General features: G+C 41.9%; 1 protein-coding gene across 1 annotated transcript in view; it reads left to right on the top strand.

Moving 5' to 3' along the window:
• The window catches only part of LOC139477699 (cell surface hyaluronidase CEMIP2-like), a 32,289-nt gene extending 10,788 nt beyond the window's left edge, over positions 1-21,501 (top strand). Inside the window, exons 9-36 of the mRNA XM_071260079.1 lie at positions 40-112; positions 276-394; positions 718-890; positions 1,399-1,468; positions 1,556-1,702; positions 3,420-3,574; positions 4,121-4,192; positions 6,024-6,167; positions 6,737-6,932; positions 7,720-7,932; positions 8,482-8,581; positions 9,073-9,178; positions 9,476-9,646; positions 10,353-10,515; positions 11,036-11,086; positions 11,313-11,397; positions 12,238-12,337; positions 14,557-14,729; positions 15,120-15,283; positions 15,574-15,736; positions 16,134-16,226; positions 16,361-16,521; positions 17,555-17,633; positions 17,811-17,885; positions 18,138-18,170; positions 18,535-18,616; positions 20,104-20,186; positions 21,020-21,501. Coding sequence (XP_071116180.1) covers positions 40-112; positions 276-394; positions 718-890; positions 1,399-1,468; positions 1,556-1,702; positions 3,420-3,574; positions 4,121-4,192; positions 6,024-6,167; positions 6,737-6,932; positions 7,720-7,932; positions 8,482-8,581; positions 9,073-9,178; positions 9,476-9,646; positions 10,353-10,515; positions 11,036-11,086; positions 11,313-11,397; positions 12,238-12,337; positions 14,557-14,729; positions 15,120-15,283; positions 15,574-15,736; positions 16,134-16,226; positions 16,361-16,521; positions 17,555-17,633; positions 17,811-17,885; positions 18,138-18,170; positions 18,535-18,616; positions 20,104-20,186; positions 21,020-21,222 — 3,447 coding nt within the window. The 3' untranslated portion in view covers positions 21,223-21,501. The remainder of the gene's footprint in view (positions 1-39; positions 113-275; positions 395-717; positions 891-1,398; positions 1,469-1,555; positions 1,703-3,419; positions 3,575-4,120; positions 4,193-6,023; positions 6,168-6,736; positions 6,933-7,719; positions 7,933-8,481; positions 8,582-9,072; positions 9,179-9,475; positions 9,647-10,352; positions 10,516-11,035; positions 11,087-11,312; positions 11,398-12,237; positions 12,338-14,556; positions 14,730-15,119; positions 15,284-15,573; positions 15,737-16,133; positions 16,227-16,360; positions 16,522-17,554; positions 17,634-17,810; positions 17,886-18,137; positions 18,171-18,534; positions 18,617-20,103; positions 20,187-21,019) is intronic.
• The last annotated feature ends 381 nt before the right edge of the window (positions 21,502-21,882 follow it).

Below are 21,882 nucleotides of genomic sequence, written 5' to 3' on the forward strand. Positions count from 1 at the left end.
TTCACACTTATAATTATTATATGCACAATATTTTTTCAGATTTTGAGAGACTTTGAGGCTGCCCATATCCAAGGCGTGGAGTTATTTCACATGGGACAACAACGGTTTTCCGGTACGAAAGGGAATGTTGAATATGCCGACACCAAGTAACATATACGCTCTCTGAACACATTTATACGTATTCGTAAGACAAACCCTGGTCGAACTAATATAACATTGTTTCCATTGGATATACTGATGGCCAAATTGTAATAGAAGTATGTGTTTTGTGTTAGGTTCTTACCCACTCCATTTCCACATGTGCGACGACGCCGACGGCCACGGTTTCCAGCACAACTCCCTCCACCATTGTCTGGCTAGATGCGTCACTGTCCATGGCACCGACGGCGCAGAGGTCAGTGACATCGTCCGTCCGTAGGTCAGATAGATGTAGATAATGATGTCAACCGGTGTCAACAGTTTAATCGTGTAAGGATCCAACGGTCGTGGATTCGAATCCACGATTCGCTCTGGTTTCGTTAACGTGTATTCCACCAGGTTTCTGACAACGTGCGTTAAACACATTGTTTTCATACCACGTATCACAATGTGTTCACTACATTTTCAACACCAGGGTTCTCGCAGCGTGTGTTAACTACCCTTTCTTTACATGAAGTGTCTTGCAAGGTGTACAAGGTGTATTACGAGCGTATATATCTCCTTATTTTTTCACACCAGGTGTCTGACAATGTTTGCTATCTCCACTACGGGCACGGCTTCTTCCTGGAGGACAGCGCGGAGCAGAGGAACGTCTTCGACAGCAACCTGTGTATCGGCACCATGCATGGCACCCACATCATGTCCGACATGAAGAAGGAATGGTGCAATGCTACCATGAGGCCTTATTGCGAGTAAATATGACATAACAAAGCTTAGACCAGGTCCATGTTACGTGACATAGATAACAAGGCTTAGACCAGGTTCATGTCACGTGACATTAATAACAAGGCTTAGACCAGGTACATGTTATGTGACATACATAACAAGGCTTAGACAAGGTTCATTTTACGTGAAAAATATAACAAAGCTTAGACCAGATCCATGTAACGTGACATACATAACAAGGCCTAGACCAGGCCCATGTAACCTGACATTAATAACAAGGCTTAGACCAGGTCCGTTTAACGTGACATACATAACAGGGCTTAGACTTGATGTTTAAAGGTCGTCATGATTTTGCTGGAATAATGCGGATAATACAACATTTGGGATATAACAACATTCGGGATATAATAACATTCACTCCTTCGTTTATAGTAGTAGTAGGCAACTGCAGGAAGTCATCCTTCTTGAAAGTGAATTCGTTATAACAGTATTTAGCTTCTTATGCGCTCCATAACGTCGTATCTATTCCCCCAGCGCTCTCTCCTCCTACTGGATCACACACCCTAACAACACCTTCATCAACAACGTGGCCGCAGGCTCAGATGTGAGTATACCATCATAGAGTTCATCTTATGAATCCTTGGATTGAAAGAACGAGAATATCGTTTCTGTCTATATTGTTTTTTTTCAGAATACAGGATTTTGGATCCTTGCGTCTCGTCTCCCCCTCGGCCCCTCCCGACAACGCCAGCAACAGAGGGGGCTGGTGCCTGAGTTCCATGCCATGCAGACAAAGGTCAAAGAATTCAGAAACAACACGGCTCACTCTAATATGAATGTACGTTCCAAACCGTTTCATATTTCATAAAGTATAATGACTTAATTGTTCTTATTTCTTATGTCTTGTAGGATTCTCCTCAGTCCAGCTCCCAGTTCACTATGCAACCTTAGTCTACAACTAAAGTCCTGTTCGCATCATGCTGAGATAGAGTTTGGTTTTTAACAGATTAACGCTGTTTTACGCATCTGTATCACATCTATATCACATCTATATGACATCTGTATCACATCTATATCACATCTATATGACATCTGTATCACATCTGTATCACATCTGTATCACATCTATATCACATCTATATCACATCTATATGACATCTGTATCACATCTATATGACATCTATATGACATCTGTATCACATCTGTATCACGTCTGTATCACATCTATATCACATCTATATGACATCTGTATCACATCTGTATCACGTCTGTATCACATCTATATCACATCTATATGACATCTATATGACATCTGTATCACATCAATATGACATCTATATCACATCTATATCACATCTGTATGACATCTGTATCACATATATATGACATCTATATCACATCTATATGACATCTGTATCACATCTATATCACATCTATATCACATCTGTATCACATCTGTATCACGTCTGTATCACATCTATATGACATCTGTATCACATCTATATGACATCTGTATCACATCTGTATCACATCTGTATCACATCTATATGACATCTGTATCACATCTGTATCACATCTATATGACATCTGTATCACATCTATATCACACTATATCACATCTGTATCACATCTGTATCACATCTGTATCACACATATATGACATTTGTATCACATCTGTATCACATCTGTATCACATCTGTATCACATCTATATGACATCTATATCACATCTGTATCACATCTATATTACATTTATATCACATCTATATCACATCTGTATCACATCTGTATCAATATCACATTTTATATCACATCTGTATCACATCTATATCACATCTGTATCACATCTGTATCACATCTATATGACATCTGTATCACATCTGTATCACATCTATATCACATCTGTATCACATATGTATCACATCTGTATCACATCTATATCACACCTGTATCACATCTGTATCACATATATATCACATCTGTACCACATCTATATCACATCTATATCACATCTGTATCACATCTGTATCACATCTATATCACATCTGTATCACATATGTATCACATCTATATCACATCTATATCACACCTGTATCACATCTGTATCACATATATATCACATCTGTACCACATCTATATCACATCTATATCACATCTGTATCACAACTGTATCACATCTATATCAGATCTATATCGCTTCTGTATCACATTTATGTCACATTTATATCACATCTGTATTATATCTGTATCACATCTGTATCACTTCTGTATCACATTTATATCACATCTGTATCACATCTGTATCACATCTGTATCACATCTATATCACACCTGTATCACATCTATATCACATCTATATCACATCTGTATCACATCTGTAACACATCTGTATCACACTATATCACATCTGTATCACATCTATATCACACCTGTATCACATCTGTATCACATCTGTATCACATCTATATAACATCTGTATCACACCTGTATCACATCTATATCACATCTGTATCACATCTATTTCACATCCGAAACCACGTTCATTCTGATCTATAGGCAGGGTTCAACATGGATGACGAGGTATCTGTCGGAGAGGTCTTCGACGGCGATTATGTCCCGGAGAATGGTATCGTGTCAGCACGTGTGTCCCACTCACCGCGAAACCCCCCTGGTGATCCGGACGCAGCATTAGACAAGTCCTACCTGTACAGGTATCTTATCGATCACAGCTGAACCAAATTGAAAAAAATTATTAAAACATTTCACTATGTTATAAGCCAGTCTGTTAATCGCTACATAGATTTAATTGGTATAAGCACGGTACCTTAACTCGTTTTACAACGTCGAGCATTGAATTAATCCTCACACATGATGCCTGTGTTTACAATATGAGCACCATCTGAATACCCAGTACCTTCTAGTATCAGCTGCCTGGACGGAAACACATGGCAGTGCCAGGCCCACATGACAGTTCATGTTATTAAGGTAGCATGTCAATACATCACTCCCATATGATAAAGGTATAATTCTCCTTCAAGTACAATCAATATTTTACAGCCTACTTGTATATAATGATGACTCACACTGACTGTTAAAGAAAGGTGAAATCCACATGCAGTCTGTGTGATGTACATGAAACCTCATCACTCCTGATGTGTCTGTCCACCATACAGTATACATATCAGGTTTGGGATTTGTAATTTATATTCTTTCGCCTCTGCTGTCTACCAACTGTCAACATTGTCTTTTCTTGCCAGTTTCACGGGCTACAAAAATAGAGAGTTGAATGTATGGACGAAAGGGGGAATAACCATCATGGACAGTTTCACGTAAGTAAATCATGTATATCAATCCATGCACTGTGTAGTAATCCATGTTGTACTGTGTATCAATCCATGTTGTACTGTGTATCAATCCATGTTGTACTGTGTATCAATCCATGCTGTACTATGTATCAATCCATGTTGTACTGTATATCAATCCATGTTGTACTGTATAGCAATCCATGTTGTACTATGTATCAATCCATGTTGTACTGTATATCAATCCATGTTGTACTGTGTATCAATCCATGTTGCACTGTGCATCAATCCATGTTGAACTGTGTAGCAATCCATGTTGCACTGTGCATCAATCCATGTTGAACTGTGTAGCAATCCATGTTGTACTGTATAGCAATCCATGTTGTACTATGTATCAATCCATGTTGCACTGTATATCAATCCATGTTGCACTGTGTAGTAATCCATGTTGTACTGTGTAGTAATCCATGTTGTACTGTATAGCAATCCATGTTGTACTGTGTAGCAATCTACGTTGCACTGTATATCAACCCATGTTGTACTGTGTAGCAATCCATGTAGCACTGTGTAGTAATCCATGTTGAACTGTGTAGTAATCCATGTAGCACTGTGTAGTAATCCATGTTGGACTGTGTAGTAATCCATGTTGCACTGTGTAGTAATCCACGTTGCACTGTGTAGTAATCCATGTTGCACTGTGTAGTAATCCATGTTGAACTGTGTAGTAATCCACGTTGCACTGTGTAGTAATCCATGTAGCAATGTGTAGTAATCCATGTTGAACTGTGTAGTAATCCATGTTGTACTGTGTAGTAATCTATGTTGAACTGTGTAGTAATCCATGTTGTACTGTGTAGTAATCCATGTTGTACTGTGTAGTAATCCATGTTGTACTGTGTAGCAATCCATGTTGAACTGTGTAGTAATCCATGTTGAACTGTGTAGCAATCTATGTTGCACTGTGTAGTAATCCATGTTGAACTGTGTAGCAATCTATGTTGTACTGTGTAGTAATCCATGTTGTACTGTGTAGTAATCCATGTTGTACTGTGTAGCAATCTATGTTGAACTGTGTAGTAATCCATGTTGAACTGTGTAGCAATCTATGTTGCACTGTGTAGTAATCCATGTTGTACTGTGTAGCAATTTACGTTGTACTGTGTAGCAATCCATGTTGTACTGTGTAGTAATCCATGTTGTACTGTGTAGCAATCCATGTTGTGCTGTGTATCAGCCTGTGTCGTACTGTATTGAGGAAATTTGATCAAATCGCCATGCCACCCTCAATGACATAGGTGTCCCGTAATGCCTTGCAAACAAACAGTAGAAGCTAAACGCCAATATTATATCAGTTTTAAGTGTGAGGAAAGCCAAACGTGATGCAGGTCTTTCACAATTACCACTTTGGCGAAACCCACCAGCACGGGTATGGTGCTGAAAAATCCAGAAACATTATCGGGGCGAAAGGAATTCCCGCGATCGTAGTTTTCTGACAGCATAGGGTACTCTTTACAGCGAAATGTGGCGCCTTAGACGACTGAAATACCAGATGATCGCAAAGTACAGTTAATGTCTATTTAGCACTGCAAGGTCATCATAACGGGCTGATATACAATAGACTACATGGACATACAGAATTAAGTTACATACTTTTCACGTGCATGTTTCTTACTTACTTCAGTCCCATACCCACCTCTCACAGTAAACTGACAACTGAGAGAAATATAAACCGGTTTAACCAATTGAAGTCACTTGCGAAACACAACGAGGAGACGTCTTTAATTTAATATGCTCGACGTGGTAATTTCGAATACCGAATTGTGTTCAATGTTTTAACATGGGGAGTTCTACCTTCCAGACTTGCAGACTCCCCGGTCGGCTTGACCATGTCGTGGGGGGAGAGTGATACCTACACACAGATCAGCAACTCCTTGTTTATAGGGGAAACAGACAACAAGGGGCTGCCTGTGGCACCGTTTGGTCGATCTGTGGCCACATCAAGGTACGATAACACTGCTTATCTTATTTCATGGCTGTAATTTAGTAAGATAGGTCCCACACAATCTACTGCTTGTCGCCCATTGCATTTGGTGATCGGACAGTGTGTCATGTCCCAACCTTGATATTGCGTGATAATTTAGTCACTCTCCAGGCCCCGATTCAAATATATACAGTCCGCTATGGTATAGCGTCACGATTAGGGGTGTATACGACAATATATAGTCCAAGCATGCTGAAACGCAATGGAAAGGCAGTTCCAATCTATTGAAAAGAAGTAATCATCTGTATGTCTTCTTTGATTTTCTGCACCAAATAGACACTGATTTACCTGATTTCGGCCAAAATACTAATGATTATTGTTGATTGTTCCTCGTGACACAATAGTAATATTAACGCAATAAATTTATAATCATGGTGCTAAACGAGTGGCTGGAGAAACGTTTTATACGCTTATCGTCATTATCGTCACATCCATATTGCCGCGTTGTGTTTTCAACCGCCCTAATAACACATCTTTATTGGACAATCAGAAGCAAGTATTCTCACAGCACCATATGCCTATGATTCCAGTGTGGAGCCACTTCAGGGTGTCACGTTCTACCAAGGTCCAGGGTATGTCAGCAACTCATTCTTTGATAAATACGTGACAAAGATATCAGGAAGCACCATCAGATACGCCGGTGCCGTCAGCGTAAAGCGCAGCAGCCACTACCCCGTCAGGGCGAGTTCCAGCGTAAAGGGAGTCAAGTTTGGATTCTGTGACGTGGTAGGTTCAGGGACACCGATGTGTTCACTGCTTACTTTCACAATCCTTGGATACCTTTCTAACATGACCAGGGTTATTCATAATTTAGTTTCTTATGCTGTTAATTCATATTTGGTAGGCAGTGACAGTTTGAAGCCATTCTATATACTACTCAGTGTTTCATAAGGATCATTTTGAAATGTGTATGCTGAGCACAGAAAATCATGTGCACAAACACAAAGTGTTAAATATGATATGGTGGTCTAAAACTATAACTGGTGATTTATTTGTACAATATGTCATTTTGAAAGGGATGCTATTGAACACAATTCATCGATATATGACCCTTTCGTTATTATAAAGGTTCAGGTTTACGTTTACACTTCAACTGTTCTTACTCATGTGTTGTCCTTCTAAGTAGAAGTTAAGCACAATGTCGGTTTGTCAAGAATGCTTGCAAATATCTGCAATTTTTTCTGATATTGAACACAGCTCACAACCCTGGCAGGAAGAAATCTACAGGCTAAATCTTGGAAGTAAAGTCTTAAAATACTCATCAGCAACATTCATCTTACATTTGGGTACCACTTTCTTAATCTTTATATGTTGTATTATGGTAATTACAATACACTGACCAAAAAAACGAAAAACTTGTATCAGTTCAATCAGTAACAAATTCATTGTTTACTCAAAGCAATCTTTCATTTGCATTTGTGATTGAAATATGAATATTATACAACGGTGCCGTACTCCAGGCAGATTAGAATCTAGAGTAATGAAACAACACATCGTCGCCTTGTTTACACAGAGTGAGGGCAATTGGGCCCTGAATGGAGATCCATCCTATCCATTGTTTGACAACATAGACGGCAACCGGCAGAACAACTTCCTGGACGTCGACGGCAGCGTCTCCGGGACTCCGGGGACCCAGTTCGTGCCGAACACACGATTCCTCACCACCAACCAATGTGACTATAGACCGGACTCGAACTTCGCCGTGTGCCCTCACGACTACGCTCGGGTACTACGAACCTCTATCATCTCAAAGATAATTAACATCTTCTAACAAGCCATTATTTCTTTAGAGTCTTAGTTATTACGGCACGACATGGTAATAGTATGTTTACCATGTCACACAGTGAATCCCTCGGTTGTATTAGGAACAAATATATTGTCAAGGGATCCACGTGGAAAACGTCTATATAAAGCACAATATGTACATTTTTTCTCTCTCAGGATTCCAAGCTTGTCGTAAACGCCGATTAAATTGCTGATTGTGTGGTTGCAATGTGTGACCTGTTTGTGTGTGATCGCACCGTGACGGTGTGAGTCACCACCTTGCCTGGTCCTGACTCCACAGACCACAGTGGTATGGGTGAAACATTGCTTACGCCTGGTATAATCACTATTTGATAGTGAATTCAGAAACACATGCTCGTGATATGGTCGGAATCGTACAATTGGCAGAGAATTCTTATGAGTTTGGAATGGGGTTTTGTCGCTTTTATTTACTCATGTTCTCATATTTGCTGTACACAGGTTGTATGAGTGAGGAGCTCCTCTGTTGTAGGTGTTGTTCACTGGAGACGGGGCCCTAGACACTCTCCGCCAGAACTTCCCCATGTTTCTCCGCCGTGATGACAGGCCAGACGACCCTTTCTCCGTAAAAGGTACATATCACATGAATACCTTGCTTTATTTTTCAATATTTATTGTTTTTATCACTGCTGTATATCTAGGGTCTGAGCATTCTTCTATCAATTTATACCCCACTATTAACTACTATATACCCTGCAATAAACTAAACACAGCTGACCAGTTGGTTTGATGACATTCTGTTTCTGACATTTGTTTCTGCCATCCTAAGCTGTACTCTTTCGAAGAACACTGCCAGGATTGTCTGCTCTTTGTCTGGTTGAGATATTCTGATTTATTGCCCACGTGGTGAAGATACAGGTGGTAAGATCCCAAAAATCGTACGTCACACGTGTGTCGTATTAGGTTAACCTTGTTTTATTCGTTTTGATTGGATAACCGTGACCTCTGTCACACCGGGACTACTTTTTTCATTTATTAAAAATCGCAACTACAAGGCAGAACTAGAAGCAATCTCATTATCTTATCAACAATATGCATGAAAGCAATGTACTCTGTGATGTAGGTGTTTGGGGAAACAACTATTTGGTGATAAAGAAGAAATCCTACACAGTCTACTTTAATGGAGCGTCACCGTTCACAGTGCAAGTCAAGGGGCATAACTTGGGAAGGTAAGCAAACATCCGTGCACAGGGTTCAGCTACTACTACTACTACAGTAGTAGTAGTAGTAGTAGTAGTGCTGCAGTTGCTACTACTACTTCTACTACTGCTGCTGCTACTGCTTCGGCTGCTACTACTACTGCTATTACTATTACTACCTCAGCTACAAGTAAAGCAACTACTAACATTTGTGCGGGAACTACTTCCTTTGGGGAAGGTACCCTAAGGTTTGTTAACGATTGATACGATGGATTAAGTCGGGAGTAATGGGACGTCATGTGACACTGTTGTGTGTTGTGTTTACAGAGGTGACTACGTGCGACTAGGACTGTGCTACCCTAAGGATGTGACAAGCTTTACATTTCAGAGCTATTATCCATTGATCAATACCGCCAACCCGGCCGTCCAAGTGGACAGCATCAGCGACCTGGACAGCGACACCACGGGGAGGGCCTACTTCTGGGATCAGACAAGAGGGTAGGCGCTAGTACAGTTCGAGTCCCAAAGGAGATAGATTGTGGTTAACCACATTGCACTGATCAATTCACCGCACGCAGTACTACATTTTACATCGACACTCGTATTATCAAGATTTAACCAAGGCCACTCTTTTAGATATTCAGTTACTTTACAACATGTTGGTGAGTACAAGAAGACTTGAGACTTTACAACTCCTTACACCATCCATTTATCTGTAGGGCTACAGTACGGCCGCTACATTACCGCAAAATTACCGCAAAATTATGGCAGTGGCATTACCGCGATATTACCTCTACATTACCGCAACGTTACCGCTACATTACCGCGGCATCTCCGCGACATTACCTCGGCATTACCGCGGCATTACCTCAGCTTTACCGCGGCATTACCGCGGCATTACCTCAGCTTTACCGCGCCATTACCGCGGCATTACCGCGGCGTTTCCGCTGTAGTTCTGCGATACCATGTAACTGGATGGCAGTAAACCTGCTGGTGAGAGGAAGCTATTAAGAGCACGTGTCACGTAATCGGTAAAGTGTGAGCGTACTATTGGAACGACATTGTAAAATAATCTGTGAGCATCTAACCTCCTACTTGTGTGACTTTGAGGTTTCGACCACTTTCGTGATTTAATTTAGACACTGATTTAATGTTGTTTAACCTAACTCATTCACTCTCACCTTATGTTTCTCTGCTACTCCAGACTGCTGTTTGTGAAGGTTTACTCTGATGCCGAGCGCATTGACGGCGAGCACTGTCCCGGTCGTCGTTGTCCAGCAATCAAGATTACCAGGAACGGCGGCAGCAACAGCAGCGTGGACTGTTACGCCTCCGCATACGACGGAACGTACAACCGAACCGAAGACGTATGTTTTATCAGATTGTATATCCGATGTGTGTGGGGCGGTCGGGTAGCCTTGTGGTTAAAGCGTTCGCTCATCACGCCGAAGACCCGGGTTCGATTCCCGACATGGGTACAATATGTGAAGCCCATTTCTGGTGTCCCCCGCCATGATATTGCTGGAATATTGCTAAAAGCGGCGTAAAACCATACTCACTCACTCACTCCAATATGGGTAGCTGCTTTTATTTTTTATGCAATGTAAATGCTAACCTGGGGTGGTGACGCTCGGTAACTGTGGTCATGCGTCATCGTATCCCGACAGCGTGGGCCCTCGCTCATGATGTTAACCACTGGTTTTATTTGTCCAGGTTTACAGTCGCCTTGAAATGGCTCGAATATTGTTCTCAGCGGCATAAAACAACACTCAATGTGATGGGTCATCAGTGAATATGGGTACAAAGTAATTGAAGGCGTTGAGCCGCCAAACGCTGATGAGAACACCCCGCTGCACTCTACTGTTGGCGTTGACATTTCTGTTGTAGGCTGCGGTGAACATTCCAACAGCCAAAACCTGCGTCAAGACTTCTTCCGATGTAAGTGTTTAACATCTGTATCATGTTTCCATCTTGATATGACTGGTAAACTATCTGTACGTCGTTATAATGTATATTTTGATTCCTTAGTAAATAAAAATCGGATCCAACGAACAATGAATGAAATAATTTATGTCCCAATTGTGGAAACGATGGTGTTTCTTTATTTCGTGATAAGTCTGACTTTCGAATGACCAAGAACTCTGACGTTTGTTGTTGCATACAGGGCTATGGTGCGGAAGTAGAGCCAGACTTCTTCGAGGTTGCAGAATCCAACACGCCTACCTGTGTAACTGGAGGTGTCCAACCAGGTAACACCTGCATTACACATACTCAACCAGGTGACACCTGCACTTAACCTACACAACCAGGTAACACCTGCACATAACCTACACAACCAGGTGATACCTGCACTTAACCTACACAACAAGGTAACACCTGCACTTAACCTACTCAACCAGGTGACACCTGCACTTAACCTACTCAACCAGGTGACACCTGCACTTAACCTACACAACCAGGTGACACCTGCACTTAACCTACTCAACTAGGTGACACCTGCACTTAACCTACACAACCAGGTCACACCTGCATTACACATACTCAACCAGGTGACACCTGCACTTAACCTACACAACCAGGTAACACCTGCACTTAACCTACACAACCAGGTAACACCTGCACTTAACCTACACAACTAGGTAACACCTGCACTTAACTTACACAACTAGGTAACACCTGCACTTAACCTACACAACAAGGTAACACCTGCACTTAACATACACAACTAGGTAACACCTGCACTTAACTTACACAACTAGGTAACACCTGCACTTAACTTACACAACTAGGTAACACCTGCACTTAACCTACACAACAAGGTAACACCTGCACTTAACTTACACAACCAGGTCACACATTGTCACCCTAAACCAACTATTTTGGCAGCCATGGTATGCCACGATATATGTACGGGAGTAAGTCAAACTCAAACTGGTTGAATTTCGAGGTGGAGAGATTGTCATTCGTAATACGCTAAAGTGCTCGGTTCCAAATAAAAATTTCTCATCTTCAGTTTGACTACCTCAAATTTTAAAACACAGTAGGTTTATCTCCTAAATCTACATCGTGAATAATGTTTCTTTTGCCAGAGCTAAAGGGATGCTACGGGGAACGCTATCAGCCGAGGGACCTCCCTTATGCCTATGTATCACTACCTACATCCTTGACCGTTGATGCATGTGTCAACAGGTGCGTTGACATTCTAGCTTCCAGTTTAACAAATTTGCTGCCAAAATGTATTGAGGAATGTACGCATATCAATCTAACCACTAGAAGCGTAATAAGTATAAAAAAAATATGTAATTATAATATAGTTCCTGGTTGAATAAGAAAACGTACCTGACATGTGTATGTGTTCCTGGCAATCTGAGTAGCCCTGTCACCCGTGTTTAGATGTCACGTACCTGACATGTGTATGTGTTCCTGGCAAACTGAGTAGCCCTGTCACCCGTGTTTAGATGTCACGTACCTGACATGTGTATGTGTACCTGTCAATCTGAGTAGCCCTGTCACCCGTGTTTAGATGTCACGTACCTGACATGTGTATGTGTACCTGTCAATCTGAGTAGCCCTGTCACCCGTGTTTAGATGTCACGTACCTGACATGTGTATGTGTTCCTGGCAATCTGAGTAGCCCTGTCACCCGTGTTTAGATGTCACGTACCTGACATGTGTATGTGTTCCTGGCAATCTGAGTAGCCCTGTCACCCGTGTTTAGATGTCACGTACCTGACATGTGTATGTGTTCCTGGCAATCTGAGTAGCCCTGTCACCTGTGTTTAGATGTCACGTACCTGACATGTGTATGTGTTCCTGGCAATCTGAGTAGCCCTGTCACCCGTGTTTAGATGTCACGTACCTGACATGTGTATGTGTACCTGTCAATCTGAGTAGCCCTGTCACCCGTGTTTAGATGTCACGTACCTGACATGTGTATGTGTACCTGTCAATCTGAGTAGCCCTGTCACCCGTGTTTAGATGTCACGTACCTGACATGTGTATGTGTTCCTGGCAATCTGAGTAGCCCTGTCACCCGTGTTTAGATGTCACGTACCTGACATGTGTATGTGTACCTGTCAATCTGAGTAGCCCTGTCACCCGTGTTTAGATGTCACGTACCTGACATGTGTATGTGTACCTGTCAATCTGAGTAGCCCTGTCACCCGTGTTTAGATGTCACGTACCTGACATGTGTATGTGTACCTGTCAATCTGAGTAGCCCTGTCACCCGTGTTTAGATGTCACGTACCTGACATGTGTATGTGTTCCTGTCAATCTGAGTAGCCCTGTCACCCGTGTTTAGATGTCACGTACCTGACATGTGTATGTGTACCTGTCAATCTGAGTAGCCCTGTCACCCGTGTTTAGATGTCACGTACCTGACATGTGTATGTGTTCCTGGCAATCTGAGTAGCCCTGTCACCCGTGTTTAGATGTCACGTACCTGACATGTGTATGTGTTCCTGGCAATCTGAGTAGCCCTGTCACCCGTGTTTAGATGTCACGTACCTGACATGTGTATGTGTTCCTGGCAATCTGAGTAGCCCTGTCACCCGTGTTTAGATGTCACGTACCTGACATGTGTATGTGTTCCTGGCAACCTGAGTAGCCCTGTCACCCGTGTTTAGATGTCACGTACCTGACATGTGTATGTGTTCCTGTCAATCTGAGTAGCCCTGTCACCCGTGTTTAGATGTCACGTACCTGACATGTGTATGTGTACCTGTCAATCTGAGTAGCCCTGTCACCCGTGTTTAGATGTCACGTACCTGACATGTGTATGTGTTCCTGGCAACCTGAGTAGCCCTGTCACCCGTGTTTAGATGTCACGTACCTGACATGTGTATGTGTTCCTGGCAAACTGAGTAGCCCTGTCACCCGTGTTTAGATGTCACGTACCTGACATGTGTATGTGTTCCTGGCAATCTGAGTAGCCCTGTCACCCGTGTTTAGATGTCACGTACCTGACATGTGTATGTGTACCTGTCAATCTGAGTAGCCCTGTCACCCGTGTTTAGATGTCACGTACCTGACATGTGTATGTGTACCTGTCAATCTGAGTAGCCCTGTCACCCGTGTTTAGATGTCACGTACCTGACATGTGTATGTGTTCCTGGCAATCTGAGTAGCCCTGTCACCCGTGTTTAGATGTCACGTACCTGACATGTGTATGTGTTCCTGGCAATCTGAGTAGCCCTGTCACCCGTGTTTAGATGTCACGTACCTGACATGTGTATGTGTTCCTGGCAAACTGAGTAGCCCTGTCACCCGTGTTTAGATGTCACGTACCTGACATGTGTATGTGTTCCTGGCAATCTGAGTAGCCCTGTCACCCGTGTTTAGATGTCACGTACCTGACATGTGTATGTGTTCCTGGCAACCTGAGTAGCCCTGTCACCCGTGTTTAGATGTCACACAAGGGGCTATGCTTTCGCTGGAGTTTCCAACGGGCGCGAGTGTGCTTGTGGGGATGCATATGGGGGATACGGCGCCAGCAGTGACTGCAACAAGCCCTGTGTAGGAGACAACGACGTCAACTGCGGGGGCTACAAGGCTGTCGCTGTATATACAACCGGCATAGGTTCGTGACAAAGTCGTCCATTAAGAGGCCTTAGAATACCCGCCTACTGTTTCTCAAGTATTTTAGTTGCAAGACATTTGACTATTTCACTAAAGTATCATTATAGTTCAGAATGTAGTTGTATTAGTTACAATCGTGAGAATCTTTCCTTTTAATTCGCCGGGTGTTACTTGTACAGACGCCCTGTAACGCTGGTCACTGAGTTTATTTCTCTTCCATCTTGAACAAGGACGAAAGTGTTAAGAAAATACATAAACGTCTCAGAATTGCGAAATTAACCAGTTAACATTCCGATATATCTAACGTATATCTATATTTATATTGGAATGGCAATCCATGGACTAATTTTACCAAGGGTACATTCAAAGTTGGCCTTGTTTTGTATTCTAGCCGAACCTGCATCTTTTGATGCATGTGGACCCGACGGTTCTGGCGCATCGATTGATGGGAAATGTTTCTACCTCACTTCCGGTAGTTATTCTTTCGTCGAAGCTCAGCAAGCATGTGTCGATCTTGGCGGAAATCTTGCGACCATCGACTCAGAAGATGTACAGGTTAGCGGATGTGTTTATTTTGTATTTATCATGTTCTTTGAAGACTCGTAATAACGTATTCAGAAGGATGCGTGTTAGCTGATCTCTACAGGTGGCCGTTTAGACGACTTCTCTATTTTTCAACACACGACATAATTAGCATTGACTATGTTAGATTTCCTCACCGTAATGATGAGTGCAGTTAAGAAATAATATTGTGTACATTGTGTCTATTTGTTTGTTGTGTATGTGCAGCAGGTATTGTTACATGTAACTGAAAGGGTCTGTATAGATTAGTTACACCTGTGCAGGTTCAAGTAGAGCGTTACATGCGACCGAAGAGGACTGATGCATGGTTTGGGCTGAACGACATCGTCGACGAGGGTGTGTTTGAGTTTGCTGATGGTTCACCACGGGGCAGCTACAGTAACTTCTTGTCGGGACAGGGCACTTCCCAGTTCCAAGATGGCGTAGGTGAGGACTGTTGTTATTCTCCAGAGCTAAATGGGCCGCGAGGTGATTTTCTGATGCTTTCGAACTGGGCGTGTCAGACATTACGAGTGTTCTAAAGTACCTGTTAAAGATTCCCTGTCAAACGCTGACTATTTCACCTAACATCACCGCTTGTTTCCTGATCTCTACACCATGTACTGTAAAAGTACACGAATCGGATAAAACAATATGGGGCTATCACGAATCTAGACCTTGTGCAATACGAATGTGTCGAAATTATTTCACAGGCAGCTGGACCATTGTTCCATTAAGAGTTAACAGCAGAAGAGGTTAGACACACAGTTTATGTCTGCTTGTTCTGTCAGTAACCCGATCTATTGATATAATGTTATTAATGTGTAATGTGTTTCTTTTTCAGCTTTAATGGCAGACAGGCTTTTCCTGTGGTTTGATCAGAACGTGGACAACAACTATCAAGCTTTATGTCAACTGCCACTCACCACCACGCCAGGTAGATACGTACTTCATACAGCATTCACGTACAGTTCATCAAAATTAACTACGATATTACTGAGACCAACTATTGGTTTACGAAATCATCAGAAGATTGGTTAGGAAAATACAAGTGGCTTGTTTCGGCTGTAGATGTGGAAGGCTGCGGGCATCACGGCTATGGTCAGCAGGTAATAACGACTGGAGGAGGATGTTACCTTGTCCACAACACACCGGGCACCTATGACCAGGCCATGTTTGCCTGCTACACCAGGCGGGGCAGTGTGGCAACCGCGTCTGATACTCAGATGTTGGTAGGTATATCTTACATCAGGTGTTGGTAGGCATTACTTACATCAGGTGTTGGTAGGTATATCTTACATCAGGTGTTGGTAGGCATTACTTACATCAGGTGTTGGTAGGTATATCTTACATCAGGTGTTGGTAGGCATTACTTACATCAGGTGTTTGTAGGTATATTTTACATCAGGTGTTGGTAGGCATTACTTACATCAGGTGTTGGTAGGTATATCTTACATCAGGTGTTGGTAGGTATATCTTACATCAGGTTTTGGTAGGCGTTACTTACATCAGGTGTTGGTAGGTATATCTTACATCAGGTGTTGTAAGGTATATCTTACATCAGGTGTTGTAAGGTATATCTTACATCAGGTGTTGGTAGGTATATCTTACATCAGGTTTTGGTAGGTATATCTTACATCAGGTGTTGTAACGTATATTTTACATCAGGTGTTGGTAGGTATATCTTACATCATCTTCCTGAAGCAAGGGAGTTAACTGACTGTAATAGTCCAGTTTCCACCTTTTACGAACTAGTTGCTGAAATTACTAGGCTCGATCGTGGCGCCACCAGTGGACACCAAGATCGATATTCAATATCTATATTGTAATAAAACAGATCTAACTTTGCTTAGTGTATCATATCACGAGAGCACCTTGATTAAAAACATGTAAAGATTTGGAAAATATCTGTCGACACCCAGTTGACGGTATGCATGTTTTGCAAATCCTGCAATCGGCGGAAGTCTGCACGGCAGTTTACGAACCAGATGTCGATTTTTATTGGACTATGCATAGACTCGTTAGTCCAGCCAAAATAAAACTCCAAGTGTGGAAACTGGACTTTTATAGTCAGTTCACTCCCTTGCCTCGGGAAGGTGATCTTTCATCATGTGTTGGGAGGTATATTGTACTTCAAGCTAAACCCGACGGGGCACTTTGGTACGTATTTATTCATTAAACCTAATCTCAAGTGTTATATGTTATGCTGGATAGGTTTCACTCAAAGAATAACGAATGACACAAATTGTCTCTTCTGCTACTAAGGCTGACATCGTGGAACACCTCGACCTGTTCGGCCAAGAGATAAACTACTGGGTGGCGAAGGAAGGCAGGGTGTATTATGGTGAGTATACGTGATAGTGTACACAATTCTATGTCTACATGAGTCTTTGAAGGTGTCATCACACATTTGAAATGATTGTATTGGACGCAGTATTTAATGGGGACGATGTTTACCTGGTCTGGCTTTTATTCATATGTTGACTTCATGTGATATTTGGGTTGTCTACATATTTTCCAGAACTGCAACATGCGGCATCGTACAGCAAGCAGTCGGCGGACAAACTGAACTTAAACGGAGTGGTCTGTAAGATAGGTGAGAATAATACCTTTCCTACATGTACAATGAACACGCGTTAGTGGGGACGACCACTGTTAGAGATGTCCACGTGAGATATGTTCGTCTAGAACCAAGAGACATTATTCCGGAAATTATACCTTTGGTTTGAGCTGCACACGGAGTTGATCAGTGGAAGCCATAGGAAACCTAACGGTGTTTCGTCTTACCATTCATTTATTGAGTGTTTTACTTGATTATTGTAAATCAATGGGGTCTTTTTTATTTCAGAAACACTTACAGACAGCACACCTTGTTCTAGTGGTAGGTAACTGAAAGAATTTTATTTTTTAGTCTGGTGACCACGTTTGGTAAGACATCTAAAATTGGTTTTGAGAAAATGTGAGCTTTGAGGCGTTAATATAAGGTCTAACGTGTACAAGGAGGATGTATTTATATCTAAAGAGAGCATAGAATTCACATATAAAATAAATAACGGCATTACACCACTACTACAGTGGAAGCACCGTGTTGGGTATGGTGAGGGTGGAGATGCGTGGGATGGGATGCGAGGAGATGTACATATTAGAGTACTGTTCTATTATTTCAGAATTATAACCATTGTCTTAAAAGTATTCTGGTGTTATTCTATGATATGATTCCAGGTACATTCTTATACATATTTCAGACTGGTACTACCGCAATGGTAACTGCTATCTCACTGTGCGACGATGGGCCACCTTCTCTGCTGGGTCCGCCTTCTGTAACCAGTGAGTTCTCCATTTAGTTACAACTGGGCGTCTATATGAGAGTCTTTATAGTCCCCTGGAGATAGTGTTCTATAATGTCGCCAGTGTGGATGCCGGGGAAGCAAAGATACGATTAAGGTTCATCGAGTGGTCAGATGTGATGACCTGACGGATAGAGTGTCATCATGTCCCACTGACACTGATCGACATGGATCGTGTACATCAAGGACAATCAATAACAGGACGTGTCTCAAAAAAGATTCACACGCAAACAGCTATTTTAATATTTCTACTGTTTATTGAATGTTATTATCAATTAAGGATTGACTATTTTTTTCGGCTCATTGAGGTATGAATAAAAAAACCGATGTGCAAACGTCAATGAACCGAAAAGAATACACAGTCAATGCTTATAATTAAATTCGACAACGTAAAACATGTTTTATCTACAATAGTTTAACCAAAAAAACAGTTGTATCTATCAAAACAGACAAAAATGACGAGATTGAAAAACATTCCATGTGTAGGAATACATACTGTGGCGTGACATGAATCAGGTGATCGTTTAACTTATTCACATAACTTGACACGCCTACACAGTCAGTAGCCAATCGACGGAGAGCAGGATCAAAACAATGTTCAATGACCTGTCAATTAAGGCAAGAGGCGAAAAGAACTGCAACAGTCAGACTGTAACGAACCGGAAGAAATATGTCCGGGAGAAGGCGGCTGTTTCAAATTACATGGTCAGTTACCGCCAGATTCAAACATTACTTCCCTGATTACGGTAAAACACAGTTGGAAAAATGCTAGTTAGAAATGAAATCCGAAGACATGAAAGTTGAACCGAGGCGTGCGGAAAAAACCAGGCGAGCGAACCTGCACGTTTGCACTAATGTTTGGTAAAAATACCACACAGACATGGATAAGTCATGTTGTTATATTCCAAGAACCTTTGGAGGGACAGATTCTTGCACGGTTTCTCTATTTGTGTTTTCACATTGAACCATGTCTGTGTGTGTGTCCACTGCAAGTCTCATATGAGAAGGTACATGTGCAACATGATGGTTGGCTGGTTGGTTGGTCGGTTTGTTGTTTTACGCCGCACTATCCTAGCTGCAACACGGAATCGTACCCACGACATACGGATCCTGGCGCGACCAAGGTATACCACTCTGCAAAGAGAGTTGCAATGCGTTCGGGACACATTTACTATTGACCATAAGTGACACGATTGGCATAGTCGCAGTTCGTTGTGCAGAGGTGTATCCTATAGTCGCAGTTCGTTGTGCAGAGGTGTATCCTTTAGTCCTGCAAGGCCTTATGATCGTGGTTCGAATCCCAGATTCGTACTGATTGTTGACCCATCACTATGTCCGTGCTCTCGAGTTTACCATAGTGGTAAACGTCTAAGACCAGCGTTACTCCGGGCTTTGCATATATATTCAACTAACACGACGTTATATAACTGATTACATTCTCATTCACCAATGACCGTATCGTTCTAGGGGCGACAGTCGTCTTCTCACCGTCCAGGACGACGCGGAAAACACGTTTGTGGGTGGCTATACCTCGACACAGCTGTGGCTGGGTGAGTTACAGGAGAGATTCAATACAACGTACATACTCGTACCTGTTTTCTTGCGTTACCCAAACTATGACACTATACTTTCCATGTATATTATTGCTTAAAGTCTTTTAGTTGACGAAATGCACAGTATTAAAACTTGTTTTTTTTATGAAGGCATTTCTACTTCATATTATTTCATCGTTGATGGTAAGATCCTCGTTGACGTAAGATCCTAAATAAGGCACAATTCTGTTTTTCCGAAGTATGTCGTAGCCATTGAATTAGTGTAGCACAAACTTTGTTCGGGTGATTTGTTTCAGATATGCGATGGTTCATCGCAATCAATCGGAAAGAAAAATACCATAATAAAACAGTGTTTTTTCAACATTCATTTAAATGCAGTTTACAACTTTGACAGTTACTTTTTCAGAACTGTTAGGAATTACCTTCTGTGGTTTTTAAGATACCATTTTCAAGATGACCTTTTCATCATTAGGCCACATAAACAAATATTTTTTATTTCAATTTCTCAAATACTCCAAACTGAATTCACAATTGTACTTAATGAAAACAAATGATAACTGATTTGAGCATCACGAACGTTATGTATTATCGTAATTGCAACTGGGAAAATAACTGTAATAGAAGTCCTAGGGTCGTCGATGTTTAGGGTCGTTGTGGATGTCAAACAAGAAAAATATTAGTTGGCCTTACTTGACTGTTTATGCATATATCATTATAACAGTTGATGTACACTATGTGTGTATGTTTTGTGTGTGTATTTTAGCAAGTTATAGTTTGCCACCGAATACACAATGGTGGTCTCAGGCTCACAATAAATCTTTATGTTTCAGACTTCGTCTACAGTGCTGCATCTGGTAACTTTGAGTGGGGAGATGGTGCAACGTCGACCTACACCAACTGGGACGTCAACCAAGGCGGCAGTAACGTCGACAATGGCGAATGTGCACGGACTAAGCCAATTAACCAAAAGTGGAAAAATGTGCCGTGCACGGAGAAATCGTGGGTCATGTGCAAAGCACCTGCAGGGCCATGAACTGTTGTTTCAAACCTGGCCAATAACACATTGAAAGACACAGTAAAATAATTCTATTTCTGTTATTGATAGATGTGGTCTGGAATTTGCTGACATACTCAAGTATACCTAACCCCTCAATACTGATTGTAGCCGACAACCTGAACTCAAATAAAACAGATTTCAAAACATAGTGTCCAAAGCCAAAGACATGATAACGGACTGCGATACAGAGACGTTTCAACTGGACCATTGAACACATCTCGAGTCAACCGTAGTTGAATTGAGTTTGAGGTATTATTCGAAGTATTTTTCACGTTAACTGACCCGTGAAGATCCGGGGTAGAATAGGTCTTCAGCAACCCATGTTTACCGTAAAAGGCGACTAACGAGATCGGGTGGTCATACCCGCTGACTTCGTTGATGCATGTCACCGTATCCCAATTGCGTGGACCAGTGCGCATGTTTTCAATCACTGGATTGTCTAGTCCAGACTCGGTTATTTATAGACCGCCGTCATAAAGCTTGAATATTGTTGAGTGCGGTGTTGAACAGCAAACAAACCAAACAAAAACTTCGCGTCAACTGTAGATGTAATGCCACTTTGTGTGTCCGCTTATATAATGGAGAACCGTATTTGCGTAAATGTGTATGCATCTGTGGTTTGAAGGATAGCTGCAC

The sequence above is a fragment of the Haliotis cracherodii genome, unplaced genomic scaffold, assembly GCF_022045235.1.
Source record: "Haliotis cracherodii isolate W230 unplaced genomic scaffold, xgHalCrac1.p SCAF_34, whole genome shotgun sequence".
Lineage (NCBI taxonomy): Eukaryota > Metazoa > Mollusca > Gastropoda > Lepetellida > Haliotidae > Haliotis > Haliotis cracherodii.